Source organism: Chenopodium album, chromosome 1, assembly GCF_948465745.1.
Source record: "Chenopodium album chromosome 1, dcCheAlbu1.1, whole genome shotgun sequence".
NCBI classification, from domain to species: domain Eukaryota; kingdom Viridiplantae; phylum Streptophyta; class Magnoliopsida; order Caryophyllales; family Amaranthaceae; genus Chenopodium; species Chenopodium album.
The window spans coordinates 18182884-18203915 of record NC_137834.1 but is presented as its reverse complement, the minus strand read 5'-3'; the positions used below and the strand labels follow the sequence as shown (position 1 = coordinate 18203915).

General features: G+C 40.2%; 1 protein-coding gene across 1 annotated transcript in view; it reads left to right on the top strand.

Moving 5' to 3' along the window:
• The first annotated feature begins 8881 nt into the window (after positions 1-8881).
• LOC145629030 (uncharacterized) overlaps positions 8882-21032 on the top strand; it is a 30446-nt gene continuing 18295 nt past the window's right edge. The window contains exon 1 of the mRNA XM_081681504.1: positions 8882-8904. Within this exon, the coding sequence (XP_081537630.1) occupies positions 8882-8904 (23 nt within the window). The remainder of the gene's footprint in view (positions 8905-21032) is intronic.

The window sequence follows — 21032 nt, the reverse complement described above, 5'->3', positions numbered from 1 at the left end:
ATTAAACAAAAAAAACCACCACCCAAACCAATCCGGCCACCCACAAACTTATGTCCGGCAGCCGCTGCTACTATTCCCTCCCCTGTGTCGGTTTCACCCCACCCTCAACGCCGGTTTCCCCCTCCCCCAACATCGGTGATGTGACCCACCTTCCTCCCCTCCTTTTTTGCCGGCACCATCACTCGATTACCACCTGTCACCACCACTCGAAACTTTTTTTCGAGCCACCACCACCACTCGAAACCCCCTTTAAAACTCTCCTCCTCTCCCAAAAACCCCCAAATACCCTTCCCCCACCATAGAAAACCCAAGTCGCAAGGGTTTTCAACGGTGAGAATGTGGATGTTGGGGGTTTTCGGGAGTGGGGGAGGGGTTTTGAGGGTGTTTCGACTAGAAAATGAGGGAATTGTGGGTGGAAGTGGGTCGTAACTCCGGCACAGGGCGTTTGAGGTGAAAGCGGCGCACGGTTGGGGCAAGGGAAGGGAGGAGTTGGCACGGCCACCGGTGGAAGGTGGAGGTGGTGGTGGGGTTGCGGTTGTCAAATAGTGCATTAAGGGTTTTCAGTTTTTTTTTAAATTAATTTTTTTTCTACCAATTGCAGTTTGACACGTGGCACATACCTGTTACAACAGGTCATTGACTTTTGTTAATCGGTTCGGGATTGAAGAAAAAGAAGACCTCCAAAGTTTGGATTATTCCAAAATAATTTAATGTTGGGATAATTCTACCAAAATTTATCAAAGTTGGGATTATTTTTTCTAATTTTTCCAATAATTTACAACACATTACAATAATTTATTCGGCATGATTAGGACCATTTTTTTCCAAATGTGCTCTACCAAATCATGTTTAAAAGATAAATGGGTATCTCTATTACGAAGGGCAATCCGTCTAAGAACATACGTATCAAATTCAATGTTGGGTGGACATCCGACATTGTATTCTAAAGGCTCGTTGTTGTTCAGGGTGGCACTTGTACTCGGTCTCGACCTTACTGTTGTACGTTGTGGGCAATCTTCTTTGTAGTATCGTCTCAAAACTTCTGCACGTGTGTAGTTTTTTCGTTCATCATCTACAATCATGTCGTGCATAGTGATATAAGCTTTCATTATTATGTCACACAAAATGTCTTCATCGAAGCAAGTGACGGTTGTCGCAGTATAGCAAACCTAGCTTGTAAAATCCAAAGGCCCGTTCAACGTCTTTCCGAGATGCTGCTTGTTTATCAAAGAATAACTTGTCTTTTTGAAGCTGAGGATGTGTTGTACCTTGTATAAAAGTTGGCCATCTCGGGTAAATTCCATCGACTAAGTAGTAGCCCAAGTTGTATTGATGATCGTTCACCGAAAAACACTACAAGAAAAAGAGGAATTAGCAACAATATTTTGCGACTACCCTAATATTCAGTCGCAAAAAAATTATTTTTACGACTGAAAAAGACAAGCAGTCACAAATTTTGTACTAGTTGCTACACGGTTGCTAATTTGCGACTAGTATAATAATCAGTCGTAAAAACTATATTTGTGACTGAGTGAGATGAGTAGTCGCAAATTTTGCGACTCATTTTGCATTCGTTGCAATGTTGTCGCTAAATCGCGACGCTCTTATAAGTTTTGCAACTATAAATTGTAGTTACTTAGGTTAATAATTTTCAAATTTTTATTATTTAAAATTTGCGACTAATATTGCAACTATATTGTTAGTCGTTACCATTGTTTTTAAAATTTATTTAAAAAGAAAATAAAAAACCCTTTAGTATAATGAGGAGTTCCCCCCTTCCCAAAAAAAAAAAATTAAAACAACTAAAGGTTCGTTTGGCATCACTGTGGTTTTCTGTTTTTTGGTTTTTTATTTTCCAAAATCATATGATATGTGTAATATAATGAATAAAAAATTAGTCAAATTTATTAAGAACATGATAATTTTGAAAACTGACAACAGAAAAGTGAAACACCTTATTATTATTTTTTTTTTGTTTTTGATTTTTTGTTTTCAAAAAAATCTGAAAAATGAAAACAAAAAACGATGCCAAACAAGCCCTTAATCACTCACTCGTAAAAATTAAAAATAAAAAATAAAAATAAAAAATCGGTCACTTTTAGGCTTAAGTAATTATTTCATCAAATTTTCAATACAGTTTAGAAACTCTTCCTCCTAAAGAAAAAGCACGCAGAAGGCTGTTTACAGGAATTCAACCCTTAACGTCGTTTTTCATCTGCCTGCGCTGCGCCTCCACGTCTCCTCCCAGGCAAGTTTAAACGCTTAATGTCCTTTCTATCTTTGCTTATTCTAATTTGCCAAGTACGAATGTTAGGGTTATTGTAGACATCTACTTTGGCCTCCTATCCCGACATGATGTGCAATGACGATAAATAAAGCCATCTTCGTGTTGGATCAAAGTCGAGAATACTTATGGTTAACTTGTTAAGCCACAAAACACAAAAGACTAGCCCAAATTAAAGAAAAGTCAAAACAAAGGTCCAATTAACTAAACCCGATCATAATTAGGCTTAAGCCCGTGCTTAAACCCTAATAATGACGGATTTAGGAGCGCCTAGGTTAAAACTTAGTGCTGTCGCAGAAAAAGCCGCGCGCATCTCACAAAGTCGCGCTGGGCTGCCCAGCGCAACTTCCAGAGCTGCGCTGAAGAAGATTTGTAATTATTCGGAAATTATACGGAAAATATAAAATCGAATCTTACCATAAAGCCGCGCGCAAGACCAATAATTGCGCTGCGTATAGCAGCGCAACTCTATAACTTGCGCTGGGTTGCCGCGCGCAACTTCATCTGTTGCGCACGACACCTGCTGCGGCAGATTGTTCGAAACCCTAAACCTAATCCTTCTCTATAAATACGAGCTTAAACCGAGGCTTCAACAGACATAAATTAACCTAAAAACTCTGGAAAAATAACTTGTGAACTTGTGCAACCTAGCCCTCTTGTCCTAAACACTCACCCTTTCGATACTTTGTTACTACGGTGGAGGTTCCCTTACAAGAAGGTGTCCATAAGTGTTCTAAATGGAGATCTAGCAAAGAGAAGTGGTAAATTCCAGAGCACTTAGTTAAATCACCTTTATTTTTCTTGTTTAAAGGACTTTAATTAATTTATTAGTGTTGTTTGATCACTTTTAAAATAATTAATTAATCAATTCCACATAGTATCTTGCGTTAAATAAAGACTAGAATTGAATTAAATAATTGTTGGTTGATCACCTAAGCCAAGGCAAATCTTGTTTATTTATTGTTATTTCACGAATATTATTAAATAAGAATAACGACTTTGCAATGTAATTCCTACGTGAATTAATGCTTGTAAATAAAATGAACTAACATAGTTTTAGATATTGCGTTGCATTATTGTTTGGTGATGAAATTGTGAAAAAGGAAGAGCTAGTAGAGGCCGTATTAGGGCTAGGATGACGATTCCCCTCTTAAAGGAACGTTATCTTAGTCTCTCACTTCCGAACTCATTTCTAGTTTATAGACCAATTTGGGCATGGGTAAACTTATGATTTGTGCTAATTATTCCATGAACTCCACATGGAAGAAAGGCATGAACGAGGTTTATGAGTTTTTCCAAAAACTCATTGGCGACTCCTACTTGTTTCTTATAAAAAAGCGTGATGATGGAATCAATTCTAATTCAAGGTCCCCCAAACAGTCAGGAATTCAAATCCTACTACACCTTAACAAGTGTAAAGTCCTAGGATTTTAAGTGGCCAAGGGCATTTAAGGAGAGTATCCCTTACGATGGGATCATCCTCCTTACAATGGCGACTCCACTGGGGACTTAGAGGTTACATGATTAATTCATAGTTATGGTCCAAGGTATTATGGATTGTAACGAGAATTAACTTGGATAATCTCTAGTTAGAGAGCGAGACTTGAACGCATAATATCTTCCTTTTGCACAAAAGTAAAAACCAAACAAGTAACATTGCATCATGCATAAGCATAGCACACTTAAGCCATTGGGGATTGGCTCATTGACTAGGGGTCGCCAACACTAGGCGTCTATCCCAAAATCAATAACAATCATCCCACCCATATCACCAACAAAATGTTGGGAGGGAGATGTCATGGGTCAACACGTTGAGTGATTGATTTATGCATCGTTTTTTAAGGTATGGTACCTTTGGACACCCAAGCCTTTTTTGACCTTAGAATGGAATTGCGTGAATCTTGACTTATAACATGCTTGTGTGATTATGTGACTATGTGCAATGTGTTAGGATAGTCTTCTTTTTCTTTTTTTTTTAGTTTGGTTTAGGTTCCCAATTACGAAGTTGTCTCTTCGTGATTTAGCGTCATATTTAAAGGATAACATAAAAAAAGAGGGTCCAATTAAAAAAAATCTAATAAAAAAACGCTCGAATTTAAAAAAATACAACAAGCAGGTGGCGCGCGCAACTCAAGAAGTTGCGCGACCCCTCCCAGTGCAAGTTATTTTGTTGTGCGCGACAGCCGCGCGCAACCTAGTAACTTGCGCTATCCCACTAGACGAGTCAGTTTTGATTTCTCAAAAAACAAATTGACTCGTCCGAACAATATCTTTGTTGAAGAATTGTTAAGGGCGATGTTATCCGTTTGAGTATATTTTGCGTATTTTTTTTTCTTTTTTTTTCCTTTCAAAAGCAAGCGTACTGATTTACTTATCCTTTCGTATTCTTTTAGGGCCGGTTTTCAAGCTTGGGAAAGAGGACCCCCGGGCACTCGCATTCTACGTTTACCACCCAAAGATCAATCCCTTTCAAACCACTTTCATTCGACAACTAATCCTAGTCCAACAACAATGACAACCGTCGATGAACTTCAACAAGAGATTCTTCGTATGAGAGAGGAAAAGGCTCAAGAGGCCGAGGGGAGGAGAATTAAGAAGATGGAAAATGCTGAAAAGAAAAAAGTTGAAGCATTAGCCTTACAAGAAAAGATGGAGAAACTATCCGTCAAAGTAAGGTCGTTAGAGAAGCTAGTTCTTCGTTCTACAATGGGGAACAAGTACTTTGACGCAGAAAAGTTTGCTCCTCCCTAGGAATTGCTTTACTAGAAAAGTTTGTAGCTACGGACTTGCCAATATTTAAGGTGACCAATAATCCACAAAATCACTTAATGTGTTTTACTGGCACTATGACACTAAAGGGAGTTTATCCTAAGCTCTATGCTTTGACTTTCCCTTTATCACTAGACCCAACCGCGAGAGAGTGGTACTATGGGCTAAATCCAAAATTTAAAGCAACATGGGAAGATGTAGTTTTGGCTTTCATCACCCAATACGAGAGTAACGTAGAGTTCAAGTCAACTTTACGTGAACTCGAGATGCTTAAGCAAGGCAACGATGAAGGTTTCCTTGATTTCTATGGTAGATGGCGAGAAAAGGCTGCCCACCTTGCCCAAAGGCCTCCTGAACTCGATTTAGTACAAAAATTCATTGACAATTATCATGAAAAGTACAACAAACATCTACGTTACCTTGGTCTAGACACTTTTCAAAAGGTCTATTCTGTGGCTACTAGGATTGAAGATGATCTTGCTAAGGAAAAGGGCAAACAAACCTCATTATTATCATCAACCTAAGAATAACTACAAGAAGGGGAATGATAATGCATCATCCTTTATTGACGTATTTGCGACTTCCACGCAATACAATAACACTAATCGATATGATGATCCTAGGAAAATATGGACAAAAGAGAGAAAATTTACTACATTTCCTGTAAGTTATAAAGAATTGCTAGAAAAACTAAATGAAAAAGGCTTACTTGCCCCAACAGAGCCAACACCACCCACTCCACCAGAAAAGAGGTTTCCTCAATGGCATAGTAGTGCTTATTGTGCTTATCCTAGAGGCGTTGGACACGGTACTTAACGTTGCTATGTTTTAAAGCACAAAATACAAGATTTAGTAGACGATGGGAGAATTCCCACGCCTAAACCTAACAATAATGCATCCCCCTTAGGGGTGTTTCACATCGAGGAAGACCATATGGAAAGTGACAAGTTCAATCCTTTGGACTATATCACACCCATAGGAGAACCTCTATCCACAATACTCATAGGGGCAACTAATGAAGTATGCGGACTATGGGATGACGAATTTCAAGACTTATATGTTTCTAAGTATGCCGCCGTCCCACCTCCATCTTGTTTTCAAAATGAAACAAATGGAACGCTTGATTGGGATCATTTCTTGGGGAAATCGCAAGACTTATCGAATCTCTCCTTGGATGAATAATGACATCAAGCACAACTCATAAAGCATCTTGAAACGGAGGCACATCCAAAGCCTTTAGAAGAAAGTTGGTTTATGAGTCCTATGACTAACCCAAATGATATAGATCATTTAACTCATTCTGGGCGAGTCTACCAAGCACCACCACCAAATGGATCTTCGACCACACAAAATCAAACTCAAGGTCAAATACAAAATACAATACCACCTCCACTTGAGGTGGAAGATCCATTGGTCAAACAACTTCGCCAATCCAAGGCGAATGTTAGCATTTGGGAACTCCTAAGTACTTCTAAAGAACATAGGAATTCTCTCATGAACGCTCTAACGGCTTTGTCTGTAAGTACGGACACAACCCCTCATGATCTCGTTAGCTTGCTTACTAGCGAGAAATCCGACAAGTCAATCGTTTTCACTAATGATGATTTGCCTTTAAAGAACATTACCCACAACAATGCATTATACTTAACTGTGGGATGCAAGGGATACAACATCCCTCTAAATTTGGTAGACAATGGGTCGGCTGTAAACGTATGCCCATTACGAACGGCAAAATACTTAGGCCTAAATCCAAAAAAAGATTTCCAATCAACAAAACAAAGCATAAGGGCCTATGACAATTCGAGAAGATCGGTGTGTGGAATGTTAAGCTACCTATTACCATAGGCCCAATTCAAAAGATGGTTGAATTCAATGTTATGGACATAAAACCTACATTCAAACTTTTACTTGGACGTCCTTGGATACACGAGCTTGGTGCAATACCATCCTCACTTCATCAAATGATTAGGTTGAACTATCAAGGGCTTCCTATGACTATACATGCTTCTCCACTCAAATTAGCAATAAATGATAAATCACTCTTAGAAATAAACCATGATAATGATGAAGAGGACATGTGGGGATTTGCCGTGGAGCCAATCTTCACAATCGAAATGGAAGAAGTCTTGGAAGAATCATTCAAGCTTGATCCATATTCCACTCGGATAGTAATCAACATCTTGCTCAAGAGTAGTTACTTTCCTGGGATGCCTTTGGGAATAGGAATGAAGAAATCTCTCTTACTTCCTATCCCAAAGAAAAGATTCTCCTTTGGATTGGGATATAAACCAACCAAAGAAGAATCGGAGTCTCACAATGCCAAAAACAAAGCACGTACAGACAATAATAAGAAAGGGATAATCACTTTACTCCCATCCTATCAACAAACCCTTAATGGAAAATTCATTAGGGAGGGAGAATATTACCCATGCTACGACTTTCCGGAACCCTTAGTTTTGGAAGGAATCAAGAAGCCTGGATTTGAGATATTTCATGATTGCTACTTCTTGGATGACGATCATAGTATCGTTAAATCAAAACACCCAACTCAAGGGTGCTATGATGGACAAGCATTTAACTTGCTATTTGGACTAGAGCAAAATCATGTCGCAACAATGACCAATAAAAACGCCATTCAAGATGAAGCCTTTGACCCAACCTCATTGATCACCCCTTCAAACGAAACTTTTGAGCATGGATGGAGGAATTCTTTCAAATGGATCAATCAAAAAGGCGATAAACTGTAGATCGTCACAGGCGAAGGGAAGATGTTTGAAGAATTGGACGTTGAATCTATTGTAGACTCTAGGGAAGTTGAAAATCTAGGCCTTGTGGCCATTACTGAGTCTTTATTTTCTAGTTATAAGGACGAAGATCCCAAAAAGGATTCTTCTCTTGATGTACTCTCTTTTGATTTTAGTAATATGAGCTATATTTCCGAGTATATGCCTTCTCTTGAATCTTTTGAATGCTCTAACAATCAATCTTATGAAGATGATAACATTAATAAATTGGTTGAATTAATGAATGAACGAGAACAAAAGAACCCTATTGTTGAAGAAACTGAAATAATTAATATAGGAACTAACGAAAATAAGAGAGAAGTCAAAATTGGCTTAACTCTAAATCTGGAAGAGCGATCAACCTCATATCAACGCTCAAAGAATTCGAAGACGTGTTTGCTTGGTCATACAAGGACATGCCTGGAATAGATAGGGAAATCGCGGAATATACCATTCCCTTGAACCCTACTTCTAAACCAGTAAAACAAAAACTTCGACGAATGAAACCTGATGTCGCATTAAAAATAAAAGAAGAAGTACAAAAACAGTTGGACGCCGGTTTTATTCGCGTATGTAATTACCCAGAATGGGTAGCGAACATCGTTCCAGTCCCTAAAAAGGATGGCCGAGTTTGTATGTGTGTCGACTTTAGGGATATTAATAAAGCTAGCCCTAAAGACGATTTTCCTCTACCACATACTAATATATTGGTAGATAACACGGCTCAACATGCGATGTTACCCTTTATGGATGGATACGCAGGTTACAACCAAATTTTAATGGCAAAAGAATATGAAGAAAAGACATGCTTTATTACCCCTTAAGGTACGTATTGCTACACGGTAATGCGATTTAGTTTAAAAAATGCAGGAGCTACGTACCAAAGACCGGCTACGACTCTCTTGCATGATATGATGCATAAAGAAATAGAAGTGTATGTGGATGATATGATAGTGAAGTCCAAAGATAGAATGGGACATATAAAAGCTTTATGCAAATTTTTCACTCGCATAAAAGAATATAAAATGCAATTGAATCCACAAAAATGCGCCTTCGGAGTCACTTCTGGTAAGTTACTTGGATACGTATTAAGCACACGTGGCATCGAGATCGATCCCTATAAAATAAAGGCAATTGTTGACATGCCTCCCCCTCAAACAGAAAAAGAAATCAGGGGATTCCTTGGTAAGTTACAATACATTAGTCGATTTATCAACAAATTGACTATGACTTGTGAGCCAATATTTAAAAAATTGAAAAAAGAGGAGAAACATGAATGGGACAATCAATGCCAAAAGGCCTTTGAGAAAATCAAAGATTATCTCAAAAGTCCACCACTTTTAGCACCACCAGTACCTAAAATACCTCTTAGGCTATACATTACAGTTACAGACACAGCCACAGGCGCCATGTTAGCACAAGAAGTAGAAAAAGTCAAACGTATATAAGCAAAAAATTCATCCAATACAAAACAAAATATAGCACTTTAGAAAAGACAAGCCTAGCATTAGTGCGGGCAACCAAAAAGTTACGACATTATATGTTACCACACACTACTCATGTGATTTCTCAACGAAATCCGATAAAGTATTTGTTTGAACAACCACCCATATAAGGAAGGATATCTAAGTGGTTGGTGATGTTGGCTGAACTTGAGCTAAAATATATTCTTGAAAAATCAATGAAAGGAAAAGTAATTTCCGACTTCTTGGCACAACATCCAATTCAAACAAGTCATGCAGAAACTACTCATCTTTCGGATGAAGAGATTCTCATGACACAAGATGACAAATGGGTAATGTACTTCGACGGTGCGTCCAATAAAAAAGGATGTGGCGTAGGAGTGTTACTGTAGGGAATATTTTCAAGCCTTTAAAATCCCACTAGCTTGAACCCCACTGTGATCATACACTAAAGTACGGTGGCGTCCAAAAGGGAAGAAGATAGAGCAAAAGAGTCGCCAACAAGTTTTTAAGGAACTTGTAAACCGTTCACGAGGTGAAGGTTACACCCCTTAACGATCCAAGAGATCGTCAACTCCATAAGGTCATGAACCAAATAAGGGTCCGGGGATGATGGTACAAATCCAACCTAAAAGAGATTGAACCTGCCCTAATAATAGGCCTCTACTTTATTCTGCTCGTATTCATGTGCGCTTTCTGATTAACATACAATCAATAGGATTAACCCTAAACCTGTTTAATCTATGTTGGTTGAATTTAATGCACAAATAAATCTATTATTGGCGATCACTTGAATTATAATCACAATTAACCTAACAAGATTATTAATTATCTTATTAAGCGTGATTGCAAATACCAATTCCCTTTAATATGCAACAAAGGTGATCAAGCAATAACAATATAAAATATGATACATATCAAGCAACATAATAAATAATCAATCATAATAATAATTATAATAATATCAATCATAATCATGTTAAAGCATAGCAAGATCCTAGGCATGATACTAACAAGATTAATAACAAACCCTAGCATGTCACTAAACAATAAAAATCAAAGCTTTAACCCTAACATGATACTAACATGAATTAACATCAGAAAGAATATAGGAAGCATCGTAGCAATCATATTTAATATTAAAGATACCCTAGACATGATACTAGGAATCATAATAACAATCTAAACATGATATCTACATCATGAAATCAATAAAATCAATAAAGTACTTACTTGGATGCCTCGTACCTCTTTCTAATAACAAAATACACACGTTAGTAACTTCAAGGAAAATAATAAACAAAGCAATTAAATTAAATAATTGAAAGAGAGATTTGGGACCAAACCCTAAGAAATTAAAACATTTCACGTCTAGGGCGAAGGCAACTTCGAATATGGCTAGGTGTATCAAGATCTTGTGAATGCGGAATTTTGTGTTAAAGAATAAAGTTTAGAAAGAATGAATGAAAGATTAATGATTCATAAACTAATTTGTTGACGATCGAAGATTGTAGATGAATGAACGAAAACGAAAGTTATTAAAACTTAAGAATAAGAGAAGTGGTGAATGATAGATAATAATCCGTCCCCCCAAAACGGAGTTTTTGATACGATATTTATAGAGAAAATCAGCCAAAAAAGATAATTTATCAAAACAGAGTCTGAAGATCGCAAAAACAACTTGGCGCCAGCTCTAGCTCATTGGCGCCAGGACCAGTGGCTAGCGCCAGGCGCCAATGGCTGGCGTCTGGCGCCAATCCTGGTTCCAGGCGCCAAGGCCTGGGGTTGGACGCCAAACCGGATTTTAACACGTTTTCGAAAATCTGATAATTTTACCGTACTGGAAGATAAAATAATATAATTTCAGTCGAAAATGCTATTTGATCTAATTAAAACTCTGAAGAATCCTAATTGAATTAAGAATGATAAAACCATCTAGAATGTTCTAGAAGACCAAAACCATTCCTAATTACATTAGGAATGATAAATCATATTAGGCCCTCCCCTAGATCATTGGGCCGTACTTAAAACTCAAACCGGGCCCAGTTTAGTAAATTGGCCATAAATTCCTCAATACTCATCGGAATTGGGCTTATAATATATCGTTGGAAAGGTCTTTGCAAGCCCCATCCAACTACACCACTATTGGACCCATATCATGGACCAACCAAACTGGATTGGCTGTTTTCCTTAAAATAAAGTTTTCAAAAACAGAGAGAAGAGAAAAGAAAAGAAATAAAACTTTCCGCAACACTAGACCTTTCCACACTTTCGTTTCATTCGATTATGATTCGACGTGAAAGGCACTCATCACTGGGTTTGGTTTTGGGGAGACACAAATGGGTGTCTACAGAAGCCCCCACTTTGACTGAGTTTGGAGAAACGCAAGTTTCGAAAACGAAAGTCAAAGTATCGATAGGGACGGAGAATGATTCAGAACGTTCTGCGATCCTAAATCAATCTTGTAACGCCGATACCTGCAAAACTAGCATTAGTTAAACAAATAAAAGAGTTAAGAAACGCGTATCTTACACCGTCGAGCACACGTCTCTGAAAGTAACCGATTGCTTTGATGACCTCCTGCAAGCTAGAGAATGTCATCCCGTTTGAAAACTGCTACGCCTTGTAACTACTTCCAAATTAGAAGATTGCTTCGCCTGAAACTATCCTCTCCGCTGTGATAATATTCCACGTCCAAGGGAATATCATCGAAAATTATTTCTCTTGAAATAATTCTCATCCGCATTATGATCACGTTCCATGCCTCAGGAACTATGATCGAAGACAATTTCGCCCGAAATTACCTTCAGTTGTTTGTGATAACTTTCCGCAAGCTAGGGAATGATGCCGAAGACATCTTCTCTTGAAGTCATCCTCATTTGATGCGATAATCTCCCAAAGGAAAATACCGAAGACCCACGCCCGTCGATCTTTAAAAGTTCGCCTGAACTTTGCTTTTTGCTATGCCTGTACGTCGGCGCTCTTTGCTCTTGAACCTATACGTCGGTGCCCTTTTTTGCTAATGAACCTGTATGTCGGTGCCTTTTGCTAATGAGCCAATGCTTAGGCGCTTTAAGCTTAGTGAGACGATCTTTTCATCAGGTCGATCACTTCATGTAATCAAGCCGATTACCTAATCATGTCAAATTGCTCAGAGGGGCTAACTGGCGTACCAAGGAAACCAAAATATATTGCAGAAGGCTAGCACTACCCCAAAAGGTGGCTGGCTGCTTTGGCGTCGCTGAAAATCGATCAGCGCCATCTTTTTCGCATTAGCGCCATGCGCTGAAATTGGCGTCTGGCGCCAAGCATATAATGTGACGCCAATGCCTAGGGGCTGGCGCCAGCACGGGAATCACCTTAAATTCCCGTTTTCAGTTCATTTCGTGCTCTGGTTTGTTGTGAACACTGCTCGAAAGAAGTCGAAACTTCAATTGATCGTTGCTTATTCGCTTCTCAACCGAATTTGCTCAAATTTGTTGCAAATCCAAGCTCTTTTCATCCATATTCCCGATCTATGTAAGTTTCCTTCCAACTCACACCGGTTTTTATGAATTATTGGCATATCCATTCACGAATTTCATGAAAATTCGAAACTTATAATGCTCAATTTGCTTTGTTTATCAAGTTTTATGCCATGAAATTGCTTGTTTATGTTTGCATATTGCCTTGGGAGTAATTTGAGACTTGTTTGACTCATTTTGGCGAAGAAATGAGCAATCCGCCATTGTTGGACCTCCTAAGGTCGTGAAAAACAATGTGGCTCGTTCTTGATGTTTTTGCTAGCAATTCTTGTTCAATTTGTCACAATGATCACTATAGTGTTGCAAGAAATTGTTTGATTGCTTGAAAAATGCTTATCATGCTCAATTCGAATTTGTGCTCTGTTTTAGTACTACGTACTCTGTTTTTGCGAACATAGTATCATGCGGCTAGGCAAACCTTTAGATACTATAGAACCTTGATTTATGATGATTCTGCACAATGTAGCATGGCTAGACAACGAGGCTCCGGTTCACGGTCCCGAAACACTAGACGGGAGCATGAGCCCGTGGAGAACGACACTACACCGTCCACTTCGCTTGGTCAGTTCCTAGAGTGGGATGAGCAGACCTTGTTCGTTGCCCCTGTCCACCATATTTCTGAGAGGGTGAGACGGGGAACCGAGCCGGGAAGGACGCGACATCACGGCTCTGGCTGCGATGGTCTCGGCGATTTATATAGGATGCATATCGCCAGAGATCGAGAGACGAGACTCCTATGGGAGTCTTGCGGGTTGGTTGCCCTGTTTGAGACCTCCGAGGCTATGGTTGCCTCCAGCGGGGGTCACCACGTAGTACGCGCTCTGGTGGAGTTCTTTTGGGACACCACCAACACATTTCATTTTCCATGGGGTGAGATGATGGTCACTCCTACAGACTTCAGTCTTATCACAGGACTGGAGTTCACTTCTGTGCCGCTGCCATTCGACGGCGGTATCGACGTCTTTTCTCCAGAGGTCGAGGAACTAATGGGGCCGATTGTTGTTCGGGCCCGAGCTGAGGTCGAGATGACTCAGTTTAGTGCTAGAGGGATTCGCCGCTCAACGCTGGCAGCGGCTCTTGATGACGATGCGACCACCCGAGAGCAGCGGGTGCGTATCTTTGTGCTGATGTTATTGTCAGGGACATTCTCCCCTGATAGGGGTAGTAAGGCGTTGCTTTACTATCTCCCTGCTGTTCGCGATCTCCGGCGGATCGGGACTTATGACTGGGCCAGCTTGGCCTATACTGACTTCGTTCGCGCACTGAGGGACTCGTGTCGCCACCGGTCTCTTAGGACGAATGTCGCTTTGTCCGCTTTCTGGAAAGTTGTAGAGGTAAACATTATTCCCTATAAAATTTAGCCCTATATGTTTAGTTAGCATTTACTCATGCTTTAGCCTTTTGTAGATTTGGTTCTATGAATACTTTCCTTCCATTGCGCCGGCGAGACCATCGCCGAGGGGGTGTCCGGTGAGCGCCTCTTGGGGCGGCCACCATGTGGACCTGTCTACTGCACGTGTCCGGAGTCGGATCATCTCGGTGCGTTTTTTGGTGCTTATCTTTCTCTTCTGCGACGTTTTATACATGTTCTTACCCGATTGATATTTTTTATAGGGACCTGAGGTAGTATACCGGCCATGGGGTGGTTGGACAGTCCCTGGATTAGCCGCACAGTACTCTGCTGAGCGCCGTTACTTTCTGGGGACCTACGGAGCAATTGCGTATTTAGGAGAGAGAGTTGCTAGACAGCACTCTTCCGATGTCTTTGTCGTTCCTGTTCCTCCACTAGGCCACATGTTCGACGAGAGAGAGTTGTCGAGCATGGCTGAGGAGCCTGGTTCTCTTTGGCGGTCCCATGTGATCCTTGGGCGGAGTTATGCTGAGGAGCTACTTCCTTTGTTAGCTCCAGCCCCCGTGCCGGCCGAGGATGTGAGGGTAAGATTCTTGGCCTTTCGTTTTTCGCTGAGTAGCCCACAAGTAACACCTTACTGATTTCTTTTCTGTTTTTATCAGGATGGTCCCACTGAGTTTGTGCCACCCCGTATGTCCATCCACTACCAGGGGATGTACGGGCCGATCGAGGAGATGATTTCTCCGGCTCCTGAGGGCGAGCGCTTCGTGGAGCGGTCGATTCCTCGTCACCAGACCAGGGTAAGTCTAGCTCTAATTCAGAATCTTGTATTCAGTTATCATGCATTTTTACTGACTTAACTTTCCTTGACAGTTCTCACGCGAGGTGGTTTCGGCTATGGCACGATGCATAGATGCCTTCCGGAGCCAACTCGTCCGGATGAGGAATGCAGCTACCTGTCGTCGAGACGACGCTGTCCGAGAGGTAACTTTCCTTTACTTATTGTTTCTGCACTATGCTTGTTTTCACCTTGTTTCTGATTTATTTCTTTTGCAGGGTCAGCCGATCGCTTCTCACACCCGTACGAGGCCTGAGGGGCGAAGAGAGCCGGCGAGGTCTAGCTCGAGACGTCGTCGCACTTCGTCAGGAGGTAGAGGTGGCCGTTCTGAGGATGCTCGAGCCGACGTTGCTGAGGGCTCAGGGTCTTCTTTTGAGGAGGTTCCGGCTACACCGTTAGGAGAGGCTACCTCGGCTTTCAGAGGTGGTGGGATATACGAGGTTGGCTCGTCATCGCAGCAGCCTCCGCGGTCTCATCCTCAGGTTGACCTTGGTTGGAGTGGTCCTGTTTTGAGCTTCCCTCCTCCTACGGAGACTGGAGCTGGTGGAGAGGTGACTCCTCGGACGGCGCAGTTTTATGGCATGATGGGCCTACGTCCTCCGGTGCCGTAGTTTGCTTCTGTATATGCATTTTATTTTGACTTTTTATAGAACTTTGCCTTTGACCTGTTATTTAGACACTCTGTACATTCTGTTATTGCGAATTTATCTACTATTATGTTAGTGTATGTTAGTGTGTGCAAATGTGATGACAATTATGCGCAAAAATTCTGTCATTTTTATTATTGATGGAGGGTATTATCCGACTCTCTCCCCCAAAAAGAAAAATAAAAAGGAAAAATAAAATGGAGAAAAAAAGCTGATTTTTGAGAATTAATATAAACTCAAAAGAAAATAAATAAAAAATAACTAAAAATAATCGCTATATTTAATTAATTAATAAAAGGATAGAAAAATATTAAAACGGGGCCACAAAGTCATTAACCGACTCCAATTTAATATAAAAACGTAAACTGAGCACGCGCGGCTGTCCTGCTGACTTGGCGCCAGCTGGCGCCAGCTTGTGGCGCCAGGCGCTACACATAGCGTGTGGCGCCAATAGCTGATGGGTGACGCCAATTTCGGGTGTGTGACACCAATTGATGCTGACTTCATATTCCAGTCAGGTTGAAATTCCTCGCAATTTGTGCATAAATACCCCCTTGTTCAGCCGATTATTCACATAATTCCAGCGAAAAAAATTATTCTTCTCCTTAGAAAAAATAACTATCATGTCTTTAGCCACTAAAACCTTCACCCAATATTCTCATGAATGGTGTCGATCTCTCAATGCTAGAGAAAGAAAAGAATTGGATTTATTTCACTTGGGGGGAATATATGGCATTAAAGGGGTAGATCTAGACATAGACTTCATTCATACCGCTTTAGAATATTGGAACATTGACACCCATTGTTTTAGAATAGGGTATGATGAAATTAGCCCTTTGCCAGAGGAATTTGGTGCTATTTTAGGCTTTCCTGCAATAGACCTGGTGGTGATCCCTAGAGTAGATGCATATTACTATAAGGATTTTGAGCACTTCTTTAATTTGAAGGAAAGGGATTTATCAAGGATAGTGAATGGCAACGTGGTGAACTTAAAAGAATTCGCACGCTATTATTTTGATAAACCGCTTTCTGAATCTCTTCACATATATAGAAGAAGGGCGTTCTTATTCTGCATGCTTAATCAATATTGTCTTAGTAGTGGTAAAATTAACGAGGGTCAATCAATTATAACCACTGTGCTAGAACAAATTGAATCAGGGAGAAATCCAATGCCATTGATAGTTGGAGAGACTATGATTAGTCTAGATGAGTTGAAAAGGGACCCAAAAGCACCTCTTTGCGGTTCTCCAATTTTATTATAGGTAGAAAAATAATATTTTTAATTACAGAAATTAAAAAATATATTTTTGTATTGTAATATTAATTTATTTGCATTGAATTTTTTTTTTTTTTTATTTTAGATGTGACTAATGGAAAGGCTAGGATTAGTTAGCCCTCCGGACGACATTGAAAGTTATACACCCACCTGCTTTGTAAGAAGAAAGAAGTGCATCCCTAAAATTGGGCGCCATGGGTGGAAGAAAGTCTTTGAATCACGTGACTTTGCTATCAAGTGGGTCATCCCATGGTGGAAAATAAAAAGGATGGTTGGTGTTAACAAGCAACCTTTCTGCCGTCTTCCAAGCTTGTCTCTCATGACATATTATTATCCCTGCAGAGTAAAGAGACAATATGGCTTGCTTCAAAATATTCCTTCCGGGGATCTTCGTCCTCCCTATGAGTATCCCATATCTCAAGAAGTAGATAAATTTGACACGTACTGGAGCGCTAGACCTTTATGGGAAGTGATTCCCCAAAAGGTTCCCCCTTCTTTGCCTAATGATGTAAAGAAGTGGTTGCTGAAGAAGTCTTCAATTGATCAGGGTAGAACTGATGTGAAGAATCGTCTAGGTGACAGGGTGACACCAGCCAAGGAACGCTTAGGTGCAAGAATTGAGTTCAAGACACCTATAATGCCTAAGAAGAAGAATTCTACTAAAGACAAGGGGAAAAGGAAAGCTACCACTACAGAAAAAAAGGTTTGGGTGGAAAAGAAGCATGAGGTGCTAGCTGAAGGCGAGACAATCTATTCTAAGATTGAATGTAGGTCCTCTAAAGGATGCCTACTAGCTAAAGTAATGGATGAAGAGGAGGAGGCAGAAAAGAATTGGAAAAGAGCAAAGAGGGAGAAGAAAGACTAGAACATTGCTTAGCTTTAGATTTATTAGATTCTTAGTTTTTATTTAAAGTTAATTTATTTCAGCTTTATTTAAATTCCATTAACAATGCAATTTTATTTTATTAATGAAATTTCAGCTTTCAATTAAATTGTTACTTTAAAATTGTTTTATTACAGCAATGAAAAACCGAAAAATTGATTTTCCAGAAATTCTTCGAGTACGGAAGTCGAGAATTTTCCGAAAAATGCCGAAATTTGCCCAGATTTTATTACTGAATTGGCGTCAATAATTGCGAATTGGCGCCAGATATTGAGGTCTGGCGCCAAGCGCCAATACTGTCGTCTGGCGCTGATGGCCTTTTTCTGGCGCCAGGCTCTGTTCTGCGACGCCAGTTGCTTTTCCGACTTTTGTTGACTTTTTGTTAATTCTGGAATGAGGATATGTCGAAAAATAAAGTGGCCGCACCCGTAATGGGTTGCCTACGTATCCTTTCCTAAGGAATCAGGCCGAACGTAGCTCTCTTGAGTGTCCTACTCAGGTAATTATGGGTAGTATTTTTTAAGTTGGTCAAGATTGGTCATGTTTGAGAATTCATTGCCATCCATGTCAGTTAATTTTGCTGCACCATCTGACAGGATTGTTTTAACAATGTAGGGGCCAGACCAATTAGGTCTAAACTTTCCCCTTGGATCTAAAACATTTTTCCTTAGTGCCTTTAATACCAAATCTCCTATTTTGATATTTCTTGTCTTGACCTTCTTATTAAAATGTCTAGCCATACGAGTTTGATAACACTGAGTGTGATGTAGAGCTTCTAGTCGTTTTTCGTCGAGTAGGATCAATTCTTCATATCGTGCCCTAGTCCATTCGACTTCATCGAGTTTACTTTCTAGCGCAATACGTAGAGATGGTATTTCTAGTTCGACAGGTTGTACGGCATTCATTCCATATACCAAAGAAAATGGTGTATTTCCTGTTGACGTACGGATTGACGTACGATAACCCCACAATGCAAAGTGAAGCTTGTCAGGCCAATCCTTGTAATTTTCTGTCATTTTCTCGATGATAGTCTTTAAATTTTTATTAGCTGCCTCGACTGCTCCGTTTGCTTGAGGTCTATAAGGGGACGAATGATGATGTTGGATACCATATTTATGTAGCAATTCTTCACATTCGGCTTGAAAGTGAGTTCCATTGTCACTTATCATTTCATGTGGGACTCCATACCGACAAATGATATTTCTCTCGATAAAAAGTGCTACATGTTTTGCGGTGAGTTTAGCATATGATTGTGCTTCAACCCACTTCGTAAAGTAATCAATCGCTACTAGAAAAAATTCATGGCCTCTTGTCCCTGGAGGAGCGATCTTGCCAATTATGTCAATTCCCCATGTAGAGAATGGCCATGGTGATGTGTAGGTATAGAGCAAAGATGGAGGAACGTGCTGTAAATTGGCATAAATTTGACACTTAGGGCATCTTTTTACATATTGATGGCAATCCCTATTCATGGTAGTCCAATAATACCCTTCTCGCATTATTTTCTAGACTAACATTTTGCCATTTATATGAGTTCCACAGATTCCTTCGTGGACCATTCTCATTATTCTTTGTGCGTCCACCTTCCCTACACATAGGAGAGCTCGACCTTTAGGTACCCTTTTATGTAGCTCGTTGTCTATGAGTACATATTGAGAAGCCAAAAGTCTCAAGGCTCGCTTAGCTCTTTTGTCAGCATGAGGAGGGTATTCTCCATTGGTGACATAATTGAGAATGTCTGTGTACCATGGTTTTTCTTCTCGTTCTTCATCTTCGTCTTGGACTGGATCGCCATCTTCTATAGCCTGTATATATGCCGGTTTGTGCCTTTTTTCGATAGTTAGAGGCATTTGCTCGATATCCGTGGGAATCCTAACCATTGAGGCTAATCTTGCCAAGGCATCAGCAAATTGATTTTCTTCTCTAGGTAGATATGTGTATTCTACCTTCTCTAACTGATCGGTAAGAGTTTCCAGATAAGTTTGGTAAGGAGCTAGGCTTTCACTCCTTACTTTCCACCTTTTAGATATTTGATTGATGATTAGAGAGGAATCCCCGAATATCCTTAACTTCTTTACTCCCAATGCCAGGGTTGTTTCAAGGCCTACCACACATGCTTCATATTCAGCAGCATTGTTGGTAACGTCGAAATCAAGCTTTATTGAGATTGGGACGTGTTCTTCTTTAGGTGATACTAGTAACACTCCGACACCACATCCCTTTTGGTTTGAGGCTCCGTCAAAATACAAGGTCCAAGTATCATCTTTGGTGACCATCAAATCTTCATCTGGAAATTCACTGTCCTGTATTGGTGTCGAGTCTTCTATTGGAAAGTCTGCCAGAAAGTCTGACACCACGGATCCTTTAATAGCTTTTTGTGGCATAAACCGTACATCGAACTGGGCTAAGTTGACTATCCATCTTGAAATAAGTCCATTGAGCGTTGATTTCTCGAACAAGTATTTGAGTGGATCCAATCGAGATACCACGAAAACGGTATGCACCAACATGTAATGTCTCAACTTAGTTGTGGCCCACACCAAAGCGAGGCACAATTTCTCGAGTGGTGTATAGCGTGTTTCGTATTCGAGCATCTTCTTACTTAAGTAATAGATTGCATTCTCTTTGTTTTCTACCTCTTGTGCTAGCATGGCTCCCATTGTCTCTTTGGTAACCGTAAAATATAACCTAAGAGGTATTCCGGGAAGTGCTGGCGCTAATACGGGAGGATTTGCGAGATAGGCTTTGATCCGGTCAAAGGCTTTTTGACACTCGTCATCCCATATTACTGGTACATTCTTCTTGAGCTTTTTGAAGATTGGTTCACATATCGTTGTTAGTTTTGATATGAACCTACTTATGTATTGTAACCGGCCAATGAATCCTCGAATCTGTTTCTCGGTCTTGGGTGGTGGCATTGACATGATTGCTTTAATCTTGGTTGGATCTATCTCTATTCCTCTAGAGCTTATGACGTATCCCAAGAGCTTGCCCGAGGTAACTCCAAAAGCGCATTTTGAGGGATTTAATCTCATATTATATTTTCTTAGCCTTTCGAAAAATTTCCTTAAGGCTACTTGATGGCCTGGACGGTCTTTTGATTTCACAATCATGTCGTCTACATATACCTCGACTTCTTTGTGCATCATGTCATGGAGCAAGGCAGTTGCTGCACGTTGGTAAGTAGCACCTGCGTTTTTCAACCCAAATGGCA